The 18,070-nt window shown below is 36.5% G+C and overlaps 2 protein-coding genes across 2 annotated transcripts in view; one reads left to right on the forward strand and one right to left on the reverse strand.

Moving 5' to 3' along the window:
- GDAP1L1 (ganglioside induced differentiation associated protein 1 like 1) overlaps positions 1-3,284 on the forward strand; it is a 56,814-nt gene extending 53,530 nt beyond the window's left edge. The window contains exon 6 of the mRNA XM_034413862.3: positions 1,874-3,284. Coding sequence (XP_034269753.2) covers positions 1,874-2,217 — 344 coding nt within the window. The 3' untranslated portion in view covers positions 2,218-3,284. The remainder of the gene's footprint in view (positions 1-1,873) is intronic.
- Positions 3,285-7,797: 4,513 nt separating this feature from the next.
- Positions 7,798-12,849, reverse strand: FITM2 (fat storage inducing transmembrane protein 2). Its single transcript, XM_034413863.3, has 2 exons — positions 12,589-12,849; positions 7,798-11,188 (listed from the first exon to the last, which is right to left on the reverse strand). The coding sequence occupies exons 1-2, from the start codon at positions 12,759-12,761 to the stop codon at positions 10,576-10,578; spliced, it is 786 nt and encodes a 261-aa protein (XP_034269754.1). The 5' UTR covers positions 12,762-12,849; the 3' UTR covers positions 7,798-10,575.
- Between the last annotated feature and the right edge of the window lie 5,221 nt (positions 12,850-18,070).

Here is an 18,070-nt window from a genome sequence, read left to right on the forward strand (position 1 = left end):
GCCAGACAATGCCGGCTGACGACCCCCAGGAGGAGAGCCTTCTCTGTGGTGGCACCTACCCTATGGAACAATCTACCCCCAGAGATACGAGTGATCTCCGACCTCCGGATTTTTCGTCGGGCCCTAAAAACTTATTTTTTTCAGTTAGCCGGTCTGGCCTGATTTTAGGGTTAGTTTTAAAATTTTAATATTTATTTTAAATTGACAAGTTTTAAATTATGGGCCAAATTTATAAATTATTTTAACTTTATTTTTAACTGTGATGTTTGTATAGATGTTTTTTATCTGGCTGTTCACCGCCCTGAGTCCGAAAGGAGAAGGGCGGTATAGAAATTCAAATAAATAAAATAAATAAATATTATTATTCCTCCCTTTTACTGTCCTTCAACCCATAATGCTCCAGCTATCATTGACTGCCATAAATATTTTCATGGCAGATGATTTCAGGATTTTTAAAGACTGTACCAATGGTGCAGCTGTAGGTTGCTTAATTATATGCATGGTTGGAAGTACAGATAGTACTTAGTGACCATTCAAAGTTGCAACACTGAAAAAGTGACTTATGACCGTTTTTTCACACTTTACAACCATTGCAGCATCCTTACGGTCACATGATCAAAATTCAGCTGCTTGGCAATTGGCTCATATTTTTGACGGTTGCATTGTCCTGGGGCCTTGTGATCACCTTTTGTGAGCTTTTGACAAGCAAAATCAATAGGGAAGCTGAATTCACTTAACAACCATGTTACTAACAACTACAGTGATTCACTTAACAAGTGTGGCAAGAACAGTCATATAGTGGGGCAAAATTCACTTAACAACTGTCTCACTTAGCAACAGAAATTTTGGGCTAATTTGTGGTTATATGTCGAGGACTAAGAGAAGAAGCTGAACAGCTGGAAAGGGAAAACTTGCTTTATCATATCTTTTTCTAGACAGTGGCTTATACTGAGCATGAAATGAGGGAAGATCCTGCTCTGTCATCTTGAGTTTCTATAGATCCTCCTGAAAAATTTGGAAGCCAGCCACCCAAATTTGACAGCTTAAGTTTTCCAGGTTTTCAGAATGAAAGAAGAATAAACATAGCCTGTAAAGACTTAAAAAGTCTTAATGATCTGATTTTACTTTTCAAAAAGGAAAAATAGATACAAAAGTGTCTGTAGGGGGAATTAAAAAATAAAATAAAAATCAAGATGGCAGCTATGACCATGTCCTCAGAGCCCTGCTTTCTTTCAACATGTGTTGCAAAAGTCAGGGCTTGGAGCACATAATCACACACACCACAAATATTCCTGCAATTTCTGCAATTAATTTAATTTGGCACTTCTCTTTGGTAACATCACTGTGTCAGCCCCTTCCCATTCTAGTAAAAAGTCATAATATAATTATGATAGCAACCATTTCCCCTTTGTTCATTAACATTTCTGAAACTGAAGAACTGACAATGATAAAAATGCCTAATTGGGACAGCACTAACATTAAGTAGATAATTACCAAAGCTTCTGATTTTAATGTCCTTAAAAGATAGCAAATTGTTAGTTAATTAATATATCGTGCTTAAATTACCAGGGACAGAGAGGAACGTTTATGGCATTTTCTATCCCAGCTATCAAAATAATCTGATTGCAGCTCAGTGCTTTTCAAGCAGCAAAATACTGTATATCCCACAATCATGCTTGGCTCCCCCCCTCCCCTTACTTAGATGTGAAAAGGAATGATAGAATTCATGAAATATTGAATCAGATAGTTGCCAGAGATCTATTACTAAAAGACAGTTTAATTGGTCCCCATCAAAAGCCAATGAAGTAAGGGTCAATTGCAGCATTTGGTTTGTCTTCCAATGCAACATAATTATTGTGGCTTCATTCTCTAGGGCAGAAATGTGAACTCTGGCTTTGTGGATGTGCATTCACCTTGGCTGATGTTTTGCTGGGAGCCACATTACACCGCCTCAAGTTCCTAGGACTCTCAAAGAAATACTGGGAAGATGGCAGCAGACCCAACCTACAGAACTTCTTTGAAAGGATACAAAAACGTTTTGCCTTCAGGAAAGTCTTGGGGGACATCCATACTACCCTCCTCTCAGCGGTGGTACCCAATGCATTCAGGCTGGTCAAACGGAAACCTCCATCCTTTTTTGGGGCCTCCTTCCTCATGGGATCTCTAGGGGGGATGGGATATTTTGCTTATTGGTATCTAAAGAAAAAATATATCTAGTGCCGGCTGTTTTGATGTTTAGTTTGATGTCTCTGTGCTGTGTGAAACTATGATGAATCTTCAGTAACTATAATGAAATTTGAAACCAATATGAATAACTATACTGTTAATGTAACATTCCATAGTCTAGAAGTAGGAAACCTATACTGCAAGGACGCAAGTCAACAAAAATATTCAAGTTGTACAATGCCTTTTTGTAGGTGTCAGTATTACAAATCTATAAATCGTGGGGTATGTTTATATACCCGCTGTGGAACAAAACAGCCTTTTAGCACAGTCAAGCACCACCAGAAAACAACTAGCAAATGAATTACAAAACTGAGAGATGGGATTCCCTGTGGCACTTCTAAATTTTTCCACAAGTTTTTCAATCACATAGCACATTATTTCCCTTACAGATGCAAATAACAAGGACTTTTCTATAAGCTGTTTTTGTGTTGTGCTTAAAAAAGGATTAAAAAAACATAGAGCAGATGCAGTGAGTTGGATCACAATAGTTTGTGAAGTTTTAGCATAAAATGATGAGTTTTTTTTCTTTGTATTTTCAATTTGTTTGGATTGTTTTTTTTCAGTTAACTTGCATTTAACTATAATTCTCTTGATTTTTTTTTTTCAATTTTTAATTATGTCTCTGATTACGGCACTTAATTTCACAGATGAAATTCTGATTCATCAAAGAGTTTGTCTCCAGCTTGTTTCCATGAATTTGCCAAGTGTCTTTCACCAATGGAACCTTTGTGGACTCTTAAGAACATAACTGTTTTCATTAGTTCTAAATAATTTTCAAGAAATTTGACCCCCCCCTCCTTTTTGGGGACTTTTTCCTCAGTTATTTTTCTTGTTGTGTATTTTTATTAGAAAACACTTTGCACAAAAAAAAAATCATATTTCTCACTTTATTGTGCCTTTTGCATGTTGGAAAGAATAATGAGCATCAATGCTATTCATGCTTAAAATACTTCTGAGAACTCAAATAAATCATATGGGAAGAGTAACAGCTTTATATTTCTAAATGTGGTCTATATCAGTTGATTCATTTCCAAAAATAAATCGTGTATACATGTGCAGTAATGACTTTCTGCACTTTGTCAGAAGAGTTTATTCTTCTTAAATAAGTAATACAGAGTAGAGTTTATTTTAATTTTATAAAGTGACCGTTTAAAAGATAGCCAAAATAGCAGCATAAATGAACAATCATGAGCTCAAAATTAAATCTTGACCATGTGTACTATCATTTAGGTTCTGTAATTTAGCGAATACATTACAGGAATACAAAATACAATTCTAGATAAAATAGCTGTCTTGTTTTCAAACTGGTTTTTGGATTATTATGTTTGACCTCAACGAAGTCAGACTTGATCCAAATAACTGACCAGGGCAGCCTCTGCATGTCTAGGTATTGCCCATCTAATATGGGGCACACCAAAATAAAGCCATATCATTTGGGTTTCATGCCATATAGCTTTCATTGGCTTTTATTATGATGGCTATAGTTATTTACAGAATCAAAGTCAATGTATTCTCTGAACATCAGACACTGGGGAGTTTGTAATGCTTTCATGTTTTGCTTGTTGACTTCCCAGCTAGTATCTGGTTAATCACTATGGGCAACAGCAATTGAGATTTTATGGGTTTTCATCTGATCCAACAAGATTTTTCTCATGTTTACATAGACATTTTAGCCTATTAAGTGCTTAGTAAAATGCATCTATCTCAGAACAGGTAATTAAATGCTGTATATTTGATGACATGATTATGGTGCTAGATAAGACAAACATGTTGGAATCTATCCTTTCAGAGCATTTGAAGAAGGTTTTTCTTCCTTGGTACCAACTTAATATTCAGGTAGAAATATGAAAATGAAAATTTGCTATTCCTCTCTTTATTGAAATTGTTCCCTTTCACATCAGTGGCTCTGGAGAGTGCCCAAGGATTAAAGTAAAATCACAACATATAGCCCACAGTACCCATGGTTAAACTTAAACCAATAACCCCAATCACAGAAAAACACACCATCAATAATGGAGATTGCCTAATATCCTGATCTAAACACATGAATTTATGCATATTGAGCTGAATTAGCTGAGTTACAGAAAATACTTCAAAAATGAAGATACAAGTTCTTAAATTTTCCTGAATTCTAGATATTTAATACAACAAGCTTAAGCTATTCCAGAGTAAGCAATATACTATATGTCTACAGAATATGCTGCTGGCATCTGCTAGATTGCAGGCCCTCTGAAAAGCTCTTTGATCTCATCTTTATTTATGTCAAAATACTTCTGGATACCTCCTAGCTCAGGGCTGTTAAACTTGCAGCCTGCGGGCTGGATGCGTCACACACTGGCCACACCCAGGCCTGATTTAGCAAAGGGGGGGGGGGAGAAAGTCACGATACGTCACATGACACTGTGATGACACAAGTTTGACACCCCTGTCCTAGCCTCTTAAACCTAATGGCAATCATTATAAGATGGTGCCTGTGATATACTCTGTAAACCCAAATAATACCTTACATCCCAAAAGGTATCTGTCTCCTGGGGAGAATGCAAAAGCTACCTGAATTATATTTAATAAAACACTGTGAATATTCCAGCACAATTCTGAAGTTGTACAGGTATAAGTGGTACCAACTGAATTTTATCTTGTTTTGTCAAGTACTACCTTTCTTTCCTTGCAGTCTTAAAATAAAAAAGCCAACAGCTGCTACCAGAAGTTTCTGGATAATCCCCTTCCAGAAATACTTCCCAAGAATAAGGAGATCTCAAGGTAATGCCAAAATATTCATTACCAACAAAATGTGTAAATAGCTACATCACCAGAAGGAATGCCACATGCCTTTACATATTAGTTTTATTGCTGATGTAAGATCAACACTCAATTTTTATACTCTCCAAATTTTGAATATTAGATTATGAAAAGGTTGCCTAAGATGAATCTGAGGGCTGTGTGGTTTATAAGGATCTGATGGAAACCCTAACCCTAAACTTTTTAAGATGAGTAAGAGAACATGTTGTAGGTTTTTTAGATGATAAAGTTATTCTCATCTACTTAGGATGAATACCAGTTGGGTATTGAGATAGGGAAGGAAATATTATGTGCTTTGATCTAGGATTCTTCTGATCTCGTGGGGCCTGATGAAGTGAACAGAATACTGTGTAGGGTAATTTAAGGGCACGCATCTTTAATATCCTTGTTCTTATAGGTAAGTAGCATGCATTGTTACAGCTGCAAGAGATTTTGAATAGCTTCAAAAGCATTGGATTAGATCCATCTGCAGTTGCACCATATTGCAATTATTAAAACTTGCACAATTATAACCATTCAATTGGATGCTTTTTCCTGCCCATGCCAGGTCACTCCCAACTGAGGACAAATATTTCAGATGTGGAAATCAAACAGTTCCATACACACAATAATCTTCAAATTTTAATGAGCATTTCAAGGAATCTTGGAACTAATTGGAAGTTCATGCAGTAATACAAGGGACATGTATGAACATTCTAATATCTATTTATGCTGTTCTGATTATTACATATGTTTGAAAAATGATATGAGCTAGAACTTTCCTTGTTTTTCCTACCATGAATTCATTTAATATAAGAAAATACAAAATCTTTGCTGCCATTACTACAGCACCTTCAAAGAGTGCCACCAGTTTATAATCTTCAACATACTGGAAAATAGAAACTATTAAATATATTATGAATCATATCATTGAGCAATAATATTAGTTTTAATATCTTGTTATACTTAAATCTACGTTAGTTTTTATTTCACTAACTTGTATTTTTGGAGTGCATCCCCTGTCATAGTACTTAGGCCAAGTGTAACTCTTGGTCTCCCAAGTGTTCTACAGTATATTCTGCTTTAAAACAAGCTCAGTAACAGTTCTGCACTAATGGACAAGGCTGTAGCATAGATTGAATAGGACACATACTGGTTCACAGCTCGTTTAATATGGAAATGCTTATTAAAACATAGCTTATATATATCACACTGCCAGTCAACTAAAGATTGGAAAAGATTTCCAATTCATAAATCTCATGCACAAAGGAGGCATTTCAAAGCACAAAGAGGCAAGCTGTAGCTTGCCCATGACGATCCATACTCTTGAATCCTCCTGGTTAAATCACTCGTATCAACTAAGGTTTGTACAAAATGTAGCCATGAAAGTAATGTTGCTTTGGCAGGGATGAAGTTGGGGTAGCTCAAATATTGATGAACCTTCAGTATTGCCCATTAGATATGCTTATTTGATCCACTTAAGTTGTAGTTAGGTAAAAATGTAAACATAGATGCTAGGTAATCACTATGAAACACAGTTCTTAAGCTTCCTCAAAGTGGGCTTAATTAAAAAATGCTAGTTTTGGACTTAGTTACCTAATGGCTAGTGTCTGATTGACCTTGCTTTTAACCTTTGACATTCTAAACATCTTTCACTCCAGACTGCTATACTTTTTAAGTAAAGCCTCCTTGGGAGTTAAAATCCAGTTGTGAAAAATTCTGCTGCATCTCAAGAACTACTTTGCCTCAGTTGGCATTAGAACAGGACAGCTGACGGCACGATTAATTGCATTTATATGGTGACCTGCTTGCCAAATGACTCACCAATTTGACACTGACTGTATTTTTATTCAGTTTTAAAACAAAGATGCAAAGTATATTCCAAGTATCCAATGCTGTCTGTTCTAATACCGAAAGAACCTTTAACTACGAGTTCCAACTAAACATTTAAGAACAAAAGATAAAACTCCCATACTATGCATGCTTTATTCAAAGCTGTTGTGAGCAAGTAAGCGGCTATATAAATTATTTAAAATAAACAAGTAAAATTTTCTGGAATTTTTTTTTAGTAAGAGAAAAAGCCTGTGGAGACGCAAGGGGCAGGAAGCAGAGCACAGGTATTTCGGTAAGTGGGAAAGCCTTGGGAGGGCTGGAGCAGGTGAGCATGGGCCTATGCTAGGCCTCCAAAAGCCTCCCCTGCTTGAGGCATCCCATGAGCCACTTAACGACCTGCACATTCATTTAATGGTTCATTGGGAAGAGGGATGGGGGCTCATTAAGTGAGATGTTTCACTTGACAGTTCTCAGAACATGTGCAAACTCCATTATGATCATATCTCAAGGGCTAACTGTAATACTTTCCTACTTTGGGTTTCCTACAATCTTTTCACCAAGTTTTAACTACGAGATTTCCCTGCACTTCTAAAAGAATGTCAAACAGAAGTATTTCCAAAGTGCTATAATTATTATCTTGCTCAAGTGTGGCAGATGAAGTTTACAATATTCTTTCTGGGGTTTGTACTGGAAATCAATACATTTCTAAGATATCATTCTTGTTAATTTAAAAGTATTTGTTCTGGTATTAACTTTTTGAGCATTTCTAGAATCCCTACTAAAATACAACCCAAAACAGAAACCAGGATAGAGCTAACATTCTTGAAATATCAATGGAAAACCTGAAACTGATTTTCATGGCCAAGTCTGCACAACTGAAAATCTCACTTACACTTTGGAAGTCAAATTAACCATTTGCAGCACATTAAAGATAGCTTAAAATGAAGTTTGACACTGTAGTCATGAGATACTCAGAGCTTTACTTTGTTTGCCCACTTCGGGAAGCACAGATTAATCTGTTGTCCATTACAGTTAGCAAAATACATCAACAATTCTATTTTACTGGTACACCAATTGCTACACCATCATGGCACAAATTACATTAAGAGGTAGGGGAGAAAAAGCAGTGCTTTTTACCTAATAATATGTATTAAAATATGTTTCAGATTAAGACATTACTGTAACACAACTGGCAATATAAGTAGTTTAGCTAAAAAAAAAGAATTGTTTATAGAATGCTTGCCTATACAATAACAATGTTGATACATCATACACAGTTAACAAAATGTACATATCTGTAAAATATATGCATTTCACTTCACTTCTCTCAACCCTTTTTTAAACAATACAAAACCAGTGCTTAAGAAATATGAAAAATATTATAGCAAATATACTTTATGTAAGTCTGTGTATAGCAATGCTGAGAAAAATTTCAGCCAACGGAAATGTATAATACTTAGGGATTGCTTAAGAATTCACTAATTCTTCAGTACAGTACAACACAACATGGAACCAATTTGTATACTGGAATATGTGGAAGAATTACAGGAGCCATGAATGTAACCTGACTGGAAGATGGGTTGCCAGCCATAAAGGCTGCTCCTCATATACTATATAGCTCAGTTCATGATAAACTAACCTACATAGATAAATGCATATTTCTTTTCACAGAAGATTCCAAAAGAGCTTACTACGAGACCAATAATGGTAATATAAATTAAGTCTGCTTCTAATTCCACTGATATATACCATTGATCTCAAATTTCCACCTCCATAAAACTCCCAAGTTTCATTGCCAATGTGACTATTCTTATACCTTTTCACTAAGGCATTATTTAAATCAGGGGAAATGACATAAGAATTTCATCTTTAAGTAGCTAGCACACACAAATTTGACTGCATGACTTTCCAAGTATCTATCTTATAGTATATAGAGAGGTACCATACAAATCAAAAGTACTTGAAATGGCATGCCTGTTAATACGAACTCCTGAACTCAGGCAGTTTGTAAGTAATATAATTAACATGAAGACTTCAAACTATTTAGTGTTTCAATCATATCCAAACCTGAAAGCTCTGGAGTTAAGTTAGCAACCTCTATCAAGACAATTAGAAAACTGAAAAGTTAGCACAAGCTTGAGCAAATCATAGACAACATGCAATCACATTTTTAAACTCCCAAGATATTTATGTGTAATATTTATTAATGTAACATTTATTTCTGGGGGGGACATATACTTAAGATAAGTGTGCTAGACTTCCATAAGACATACCTACTTTCCATCTAAAAATCCCCCCAAAACTTAAAAAACAATCAAACATAGAGACACAATGACAGCAAATATTTTCAGAACCAATGCCTCCAGTGGTATCAGTACATGCCTAGCATGGCCTTGGAAATTAATTTTTTTTTTTAAAAAAAAAGTGTTGTCTGACTCAAAAAAGATCCTCACTTTAGCTTAGTAGCTGCAAACTATGCAGCTTTGACTTTTAAATGTATAGTAGGAGCACATAAAATATAGTAGGCTGGATATAATATATAAAGCAGCAACATTCATTACAACTGGATTATTTTCCAATTGTATTAAAAATAATTGCACTTGTAGTGTAATACCTTTAGTCAAAGTGCAAAACTGTAGAAAACACAATTAATATAAATATATTAACATTGTAAGGTTGTACCATGCAAGAAAAGTATCCAATGAACCTAAACAATAGTTTTTAAATAAGATTATTTTTTTCCTGTTGTGACAGATGGCTATAAAAACCAATATACTTTTTCTATATAACTCTCATGTACAATAAATTAGAATATTGCTATAGATTTCCTAACTGCCATCTTTAATTAAGAACTGGAAGAGCAGAGAATGTGAAAGCTGCAATCTTGCAAGCAACAGCCTGCTCTAACAGGATAGCTTTGATTGCAGATATAAAGCATTTTGTGACATTCAGGAGTACTATGTTGCCAAAAACACACATAAGACATTTTAAAGATTCTAAGCCAGATAAATTATAGAAAAAATGGTGCATGATGCAAGCTATTTCATCTGTACAAAGTTGAGTGTTGAAATAAACAGAATGGCGGGGACAGTTGTTTTAATAATGGCAATAAATACTATAAACTAATCTGGCTATCCATTTTTGTTTTAATATATGGATTTAAATCAAACTCAAAGAAAACTTTGTTTTATATCTTCAAGCGAGATCATTTGAGAGAAAATATTTAAATATCTATCATTTGGTTAATTATCAAATCCTCAAATAAGGTATGTTCTTGGCCAATTTATCTTATCTAATTTATCTAACCAAAAATATGTCCATTTATCGAGTCCTTACATATGAGTTTTGCATCTAAGTGCATTATTGTCTATTAAAATTGCCTCTTCATAGTCAAAAGTATGGTTTTTAAAAGTATTTTCCTCTCAGGTTATTCTAGTACCAATCTGGTCAACAGTTTCCATTTAGTTAGCCAAGATTAACAAGGTACTGATATTATTAATATAGCAACCACTTTCAAGAATTATATCGCAAACTCATAATACAAACAGTATTTGGTCTTTTACCACTCACTTCATATTAATAGTTGTCTTAAAATTTAAATAATTAAAAATGAGTATTTGTTATAACAGGTTCTGATCCACAATCTGATCTTATAGCCTACAATTAGACTTTGGGAAATAAATTTAGATAATTAAAAATGAATATTCTTTAAAACAGAATCTGATCAACAAACTGATTTTATAGCCTACGATTAGGTTTTGGGAAATAAAGGGTTCTTTGGGGAGGAAATCCAGGAGATAAGGGTGACTTGTACCAAAACCTGTATGTTCCATACCAAGCAGAGAGGCCCACCAAAGTGCCAAAAATCTTGTCCCAAAAATCATGGAAATATACAGCAGTAGTAAGAAGCATGAAAAGCCAGATAAAAGTCAAACAAGCCAGTGCTAAGAACAAACTGGTCACCACTGTGTGCAATCTAGAACCACTAAAAGTTTTCACACTGGGCATCACAGCCATTTCTTCTAGAATCATTAAAACACAATATGAAAGGAGGAAGGAATGTCCTGAGATATCAAAATTTTGCCATATCCCACCAGCTTGTAGGCACTGTAGTTGGTTGGAATGTTCTTGAGTCACTACAGCAAGGGTTGGTGATTTGTAACAACTGCCTGTGAAGTCTTGAATGAACAAAAATGTACTTGTGCATGTATACCAAATGATAGTGCCAACCAGTAGTGAGAAAAGGCGAACAAGTACAGGCAAAATATTCTGGAGGACATTGTAGTTGGTGAGAGAGATGAACGGAAACAGCAGGCAGAATGTCCAGGCCCAAGCAAATTTCACAAAATAGCTGCCAGAGATAAAAGGAAGAAAAAAAATATAGTGAGCACCAGGCAACAGAGCACCAGGCAAAATCATGTAATCTACATGCATCCTGATTAATTTCTGTAACTATTAGGGGGGAATGTTGCATCCATACTTATAAACCCTGTAATAGGAGAGTCAATGTATGATTTCATCTAAAATAATGTATAGAATTCATGAAAAAATATAAAATGTAAAGGTCTAATTTAGCAGTTTTTAATAAACTGTGAACAACAGTTAGAACACTTCACTGTTAAATCCAGCTGCAGCTCTATGTAAATATATGGCCTGCAAATAGCAATTATATTTCAGTCCTGCTTATCCCACAGTTTTCTCATTTCTACCTGGGGACTGAATTATAATTATCATTTGCAAACCATATGCTAACATAGAGTTGTATTTCTTAATTGATGTATGTGACCAGTGGAAGACTTACTTTATTAATGTGACATTCTATACTTTTAAAGATAACTTGAACTACTTTGAAGTTAGAAACTCAAAGTTTGCAGCAATAAAAAATTAACTAATTAGCAGCCTTGCTATAATTACAAATGTAACAAAGTTATGTGGTTTACTTTTGGCTGAGTTAAACAGATTAGTATTTAGCAAAAGTAAAATCTCCTTTGAGCTGAACTTAAGTCTTGGTGATTTTGTAGCCACACCTCTGTACTTTTCTTAATAACATTGCAGTCATTTGCCATTACCCCTTCTAAAACGTTTTTAACATCCTAATCTTATCAAGACCATAGGATTTTTCTGGCAATCTCTCTTCTAAGTACTAACCAGCTCTTACCCTGCTTAAATTTAAGAAACAACTTAAGTTTTTTACCAGATTGCAATTCAATTCATACTTATCTCTGGCTAGTAATTAACTGTACTATATGAATTAATACACTTATTACAACTAATTTTTCCCAAAGTTTAGAAAAAGCAATGATCAGTTTGCCACTGGAGTAAATTGCCGAATAGGGACCATGAGGTTGCCTTTATTGGATGTGTCAGGCAGACCCTGAAGAATTATATGTAATTTGGATTCCTTCACTCAGCAAGATTTAGATAATTTAGATAACTTAGATAAGACTTAATAAAAATAGATAGCATAGGCTCACTGGCTCTTTCTCAAACTACACAACTTGGGAAGCAGGTTCCAAATGTAACCCCCAGGGAAGTGGGGGGGGGAGACAGAGCACCCTTCACTTCAATATAAAAGAGCCAAGCCTCTTCTGGCTCATACTGTATGAAGTCAACGGCTTTCAGCAAGCCCCCTACTCTTTGCCCCTCTGCCAACCAGTGTCTCCACCCCCCTCATAGCGAGGCCCTGCCTCTTGATCCTTCTCTTCCTCCATCAACGCCCAGGACTCACAAGGGTCAGAGAAAGCCCCTTACACATTGAGCACGTTGCGCTTGTTACTCAGGTAAGTAGCAGCCGGCGGCATTAATTCTTTAACCAGGGATCCGATCACCATGAAGCTCATCAGCGCCCAGGGCATCATCCGCCGCACAGAACAGTGGGTCAAGTAAGGCAGCAAGAAGCGCGTGGCTCGGTCCACAGACTCCATGACGGAGGAGTCGGCAAGCCCTCAGCGAAGGAGAAAGCGGTGACCCGCCCGGCACGGAAACCTCCAACTGCCGTATTGCGTCGATGCTCACGTCAGCCGGCTCCGCCTCCATTCCACTCCGCCGCCGCCCCCTCCCCCCCTCCTTCGCCAAAGCTACTGTCTGGAAGGAGGCGAGACAAGATGGATAGAATGCGCATGCGTGTCTGAGCAGGCTTCGCGAGGCTTGTAAATAAGTCCACGGCGGTTGAGGTTTAAGTTTGTCATCTTCCGACTGCGGCTGCGTGATAGTCACGTGCTGTTCACTGTTTTTTTGGCTGGATTGGCGTTTCTAATGCCATGGTCTTTCGATGCGCTTAATTACAGCTCCTGTCTTCCCCAATGCGTATTATTTGTGCTACACGAAGAAGGGTCTTTTCCCCAAATTAAAGAATTCTAATCTTTTCTCACAGAGTTGTTTGATTATTTTGGTTGCTCTCTTAATCCCAAAGGTGCTTTTTAAAAGGCAACTGGATTTTCTTGGGTTTTTTCCCCCTTCGGAAACTTTTTGCTTCTCATCCAAGAAGCTTCTTCAATTCTGACTGAATGTTGGGGAGTAGAAGGATTTATGTCCAATCCAAAAGCATCTTTGTGACAATCATGACCTGGATGTTTGAGAATCTCTATAGACGTTGCTCTCAATTTTTTTTTTCAAGCTCTCTCATGTTCCTTTTCAAATATGCTTCCAGAATTATACTCTAGATGTGGATGTACCACAGATTTATATAAAGTTATTACAATAGTGGAGTCCTTGATGTTCTCTGAGCTTGGGCACTTGCTTACAGATGTCAATTTCCAACATCAGTGCTGATGATTAAAATTAGACTCCACAGTTAATGTTACAACCAGAAACTACATATATTCTCTTCTGTGGTGGTTATTACAGTGTTGGCATTTTTATCTTTAATCTCTTTCCTAGCGATTTTTAGCGTGGAATTTACTACCTTCATTTGTGAGATTTGGATGCTTGAGTGAAGTGTTTTTCCAAAGAAAAAGATAAGGGTGAGATGGGGGAAATACTTGGAGTATTTGTATGTTTTCTTTTTATAGTATTGTTGCTTTCTAACCTAACATTTCTAACATGAGGACTACACTACTTAGAATATTTCACAATTGGAGTGGCCAATAAGCCTAGTAAAATAAATATTACATATTAGTTGTATTGCACGTTGTGATATTTTTTTTTAAATTTGTAAACTGCCTTTCAGACTCATTGTCTCTCAAGACTGGTAAATTATATTGCAGGTAAGTGAATGTCTTTGATAGAAAAGCAATTATGCAGTTATTTGAGATCATTTCCAAAACAATATTTTATTTATTGAGAAGTAAACAGATGCTGGAATGATTAAATCACTGTATAGTATTAGAAGACATGACGTTATTGGCTACCAACCTTGAATTGTAAAAGACTGGCCAGCTGATTTTCAGGCCTTCTGGACCATTTCCGGCCTCTGAAGGGCCTCTGGGGGAGGGGAGAGGCCATTTTCGCCATCCCCAGGCCTCAAGAAAGCCTCTGGAGCCTGGAGAGGGAAAAACAGGCCTTCCGGGCCACCGGGCCATCGCATGCCAAAAGCGGGGATCGCGCAGGGTGGGTTGAGCGTGCATGCGCAGGAGGGGCATTGAATTATGGGTGTGGGCACATACATGTGTGACCCCCCCATGCTCCCCTCGCTTTTGGCACACAACGGCAAAAAGGTTAGCCATCACTGGTCTTCTGCTTTTGACCAGGGTGTTGAACTAGAAAACCTCCAAAGTCCCTTCCAACTTTTACTCCTAAGGCAAGCAAATCTCATAAGTGTAGAGCAATTGATAAAAAAAGCTCTGCTCTGTCACCTTAGCCTCTTTTTCTAATAAGCCAGAAACCAGGACCTTTGAAGCTGATCTCAGTACAGGTAGTTCTCAACTTACCACAGTTCACTTAGTGACCATTCAAAGTTACAACAGCACTGAAAAAAGTGATTTATGGCCATTTTTCAGACTTATGACTGTTGCAATATCCCCATGGTCATGTGATTTATATTCAGATGCTTGACAACTAACTCACATTTATGATGTTTGCAGTGTCCTGGGGTCATGTGATTATCTTTTGCCACATTCTGACAAGCAAGGTCAATGGGGAAGCCAGATTCACTTAACAGCCAGGTTACTAATTTAACAACTGCAGTAATTCACATAACAAATGTGGCAAGAAAAGTCATAAAATGTGGCAAAACTCACTTAACAATTTCTGATTTAGCAACATAAATTTTCAGCTCTATTGTGGTTGTAAGTTGAGAACTATCTGTAGATTTTCTTAAGTACAGTCGGTCAAACAACTTGGTCCCTTTCTAAAAATTTCCCAAACCTGGGGCTCTCTAAATATCTGTGGAGACTTCAGATTAAAACTTTCAAAGTTAGTGGCTCCTTAGTAAACACTAGTGAAGATTTTAAAGGAGCACTTCAAATTAGAGCTGTAGTTATGCAATTGGATTGGGAAATAACTAGTTAGGTTCACAATTATGTTAATGTAGATTAGAAACCAGCAGGTGGTGCTATTTTACAACTACATTTTTTTACTTTTCTGTACAATTACTGATTCAAGCCACGTGTGGAAAAATCTTATTCAGAGGAAAATGCATGTCACCATATTTGTACTGCTGTAAATCATTCACAGACAAAAATCACCTCATCTCCACTCAAAAATTAAGCAGCATAATGCTTTTATTGTATCTTATTAGTTTTTCTTTGGGCATTTTAAAATATCTATGTGCCAAGTATGGTAAAACATAAGAAAGACTATGAAGGACCAACTCATTGCATAACAAATCCTGATGGGCTATTAATCTGCAGTCCTTCAAGCTCCCTGTTTCCTTCAAGTGCGCACTTCCGAACCGATAGAGAAGGTAAGTAGATTTCACCCGTGGCACTGAGTACTAGACTGTAAATATCTATGTGTTTCCTAGGGAGCTGTGTTGTTATGTTGCCTGAGTGGATGTTGAGATGAGCTCTTATCACATGGCCAGGGTCCCAGGCTGGGGCACAAAATAAAGTTTTCAAGCCACAAATAGAAGTCGAGCAGGGACAGGGTCAATATAACCTTAGAGGGGTGTTGTTCCAGAGATTGGTCACCATGGCTAAAAAGGCTCTTTCTGGATCTCATCAGCCAGTACTCTTTAGCCAATGGTACCTGGACCATGCCCATCCATCCTGATTGGGTAGGACAAGGAGAGATGATTAGAGAGGGAGAATATTGTAAGTAATCTAGTTCCAACCATGAAGAGCTTTAAAGATGATAACCAGGACCTTGAATTGTATCCAGAACTACACTTGAAGCAGTGTTGGGAAACAGTAATGCCACATTCACCAAGTAAATGACATTGTTAACTGCCTATGCAAATGCATCTTGCACCAGTTGAAGTGTCTAATACTCTTTAAGGATAGCCCCATGTAGAGTAGATAGTAATAACCCAGCCTATTCAGCAACGGCTAAATCCAGCCAGAGGTTACAAAGGCATGAATGACTGCAAGCAGAGTCCCCAGGCATGAACAGGTACACCTGACATACAGCCCAAAATTACACAATGATGCTCCAAGCCATGACGGCCATTTGCTCCTTGAACAGAAGCCGCAAGTCCAGGGCGACTCCAAAATTGTGCATTGGGTTCTGTCTGTGGGAGTGTCATCCCAGCCAGAACCAAAGATGAAAGATTTTGGACCAGGAGGTCCAAAGAGTCAGAGCTGCTTGGGTTGAGCTGAAGCTGTTGTATCCCATCCTGACTCCACAGCCTTCAAGGATTGAGGCAGAATGTTGTTAAATGAATTATATAGTATTCCTCCATTTAGGGAGGAACAGGAGTGAGCAAGCAAAGTATGTTTTTAATTTGCTGCATTAGAAGTGTAAAAATCTTCATTTTTGTACCTTTTTTCTAAGTTTAGGAAAGGAAAAGGTAAGATACATGACTGAAATGTAAAATGCAACTTCCATATGTTAAATGCAGGCAGAAGGTACCAAGTTAGGAAAGGTTACACTCTTAGGTTTCCCTTATTGCTGCAGAAAAATTACTGTATTTTTAGTAGATGTCTAGTTACTGTTTAGAGTTCAAAGTCTTAATGCTTTTGCAGTGTGGAACATAATAAACTTAGACATGAATGAAAGTCCAAAGAACTATGCAAGGAATCTGTCTCACTTTCATAAACTGATTTTCTGAGATGTATTTTCAGTGACCTTTCAAGTAGGAACTAGCTAGCACAGGGCAGAATTCATTTGTATAAAAAGCATGTATAAACATTTTATTAAAAAAAATTTTTTTTAGACAAGTTTTATTAAATTTTTCTTTTATATACATATTTTATGAACAAAGTATTAACTGGGTCACTTTTTATACAACTTATAACATAATCATATATTAATTTTTATAATCTATTCCAATCGTCTTTTTTGTTTTTTCCAAATACAATTTACATATTTCAATTTCTCCATGATATTCTTTTCCCCTACTTTATCTTATCTTAATCTTTTCTTAATACATAATGTATAAACAATATCACCATCCACCCTTCAAATCCTAATTTCTTAGCATTACTTCAATTAATTATCTTATTTCTCCACTTATAAAGTATATTTCTCAAAATCCCCATAACTTTTTAGCTATAAACAATGTACTTCATCTTATTCAATTTTTACATTAAAACCCTTTAACTTAATTTACTTTACACATCTTGTCTTAGTCTCTTCTAAGTAATAATAAACAATATCACTATCCGCCCTTAATTCCTGATTTCTTATTATAGGATCAATTAATCATTTTATTTCATCATTTACAACATATATTTCAATTTTATCTTGTGATTTCAGTTATTTTCATAATTGAACCAAATTAACACTTCATATTTCATCTGCTGTTCATTTTACAATACACAATATACATCATCATATTTACTTTTTACATTCACAATTACTAATGTTAGTACAATTCCCTTAGATCTATTAATATATACCTTATTTCCCTTCCTCCTTTCCACTCTTCTTCCCCTTTTAACCATTTTCTCTTGGTCTCTCCAGAATTCCACTTTTTAAAGTTAAAACACTGCTCTTGCACAAAATCTTATTCTGCTTGCCCCAGCTTCAAAGTGGTCATTTTTAATGGCCGCCACCCCCGCCGCTGGTTCAAAGAGCTGCCTCCAACCTTCGAGGAACTTGCCTGTTCCTCTTGGTCATCCAAGGTGCCTGTCCTTCTTCACCGTCCCTACAGGACGGTTCTGGTCCGAAGACCCCCCCGACAGCGGTTTGTCTG

The sequence above is a fragment of the Pantherophis guttatus genome, chromosome 3 (assembly GCF_059756535.1).
Source record: "Pantherophis guttatus breed Tessera chromosome 3, ASM5975653v1, whole genome shotgun sequence".
Classification (NCBI taxonomy): Eukaryota; Metazoa; Chordata; class Lepidosauria; order Squamata; family Colubridae; genus Pantherophis; species Pantherophis guttatus.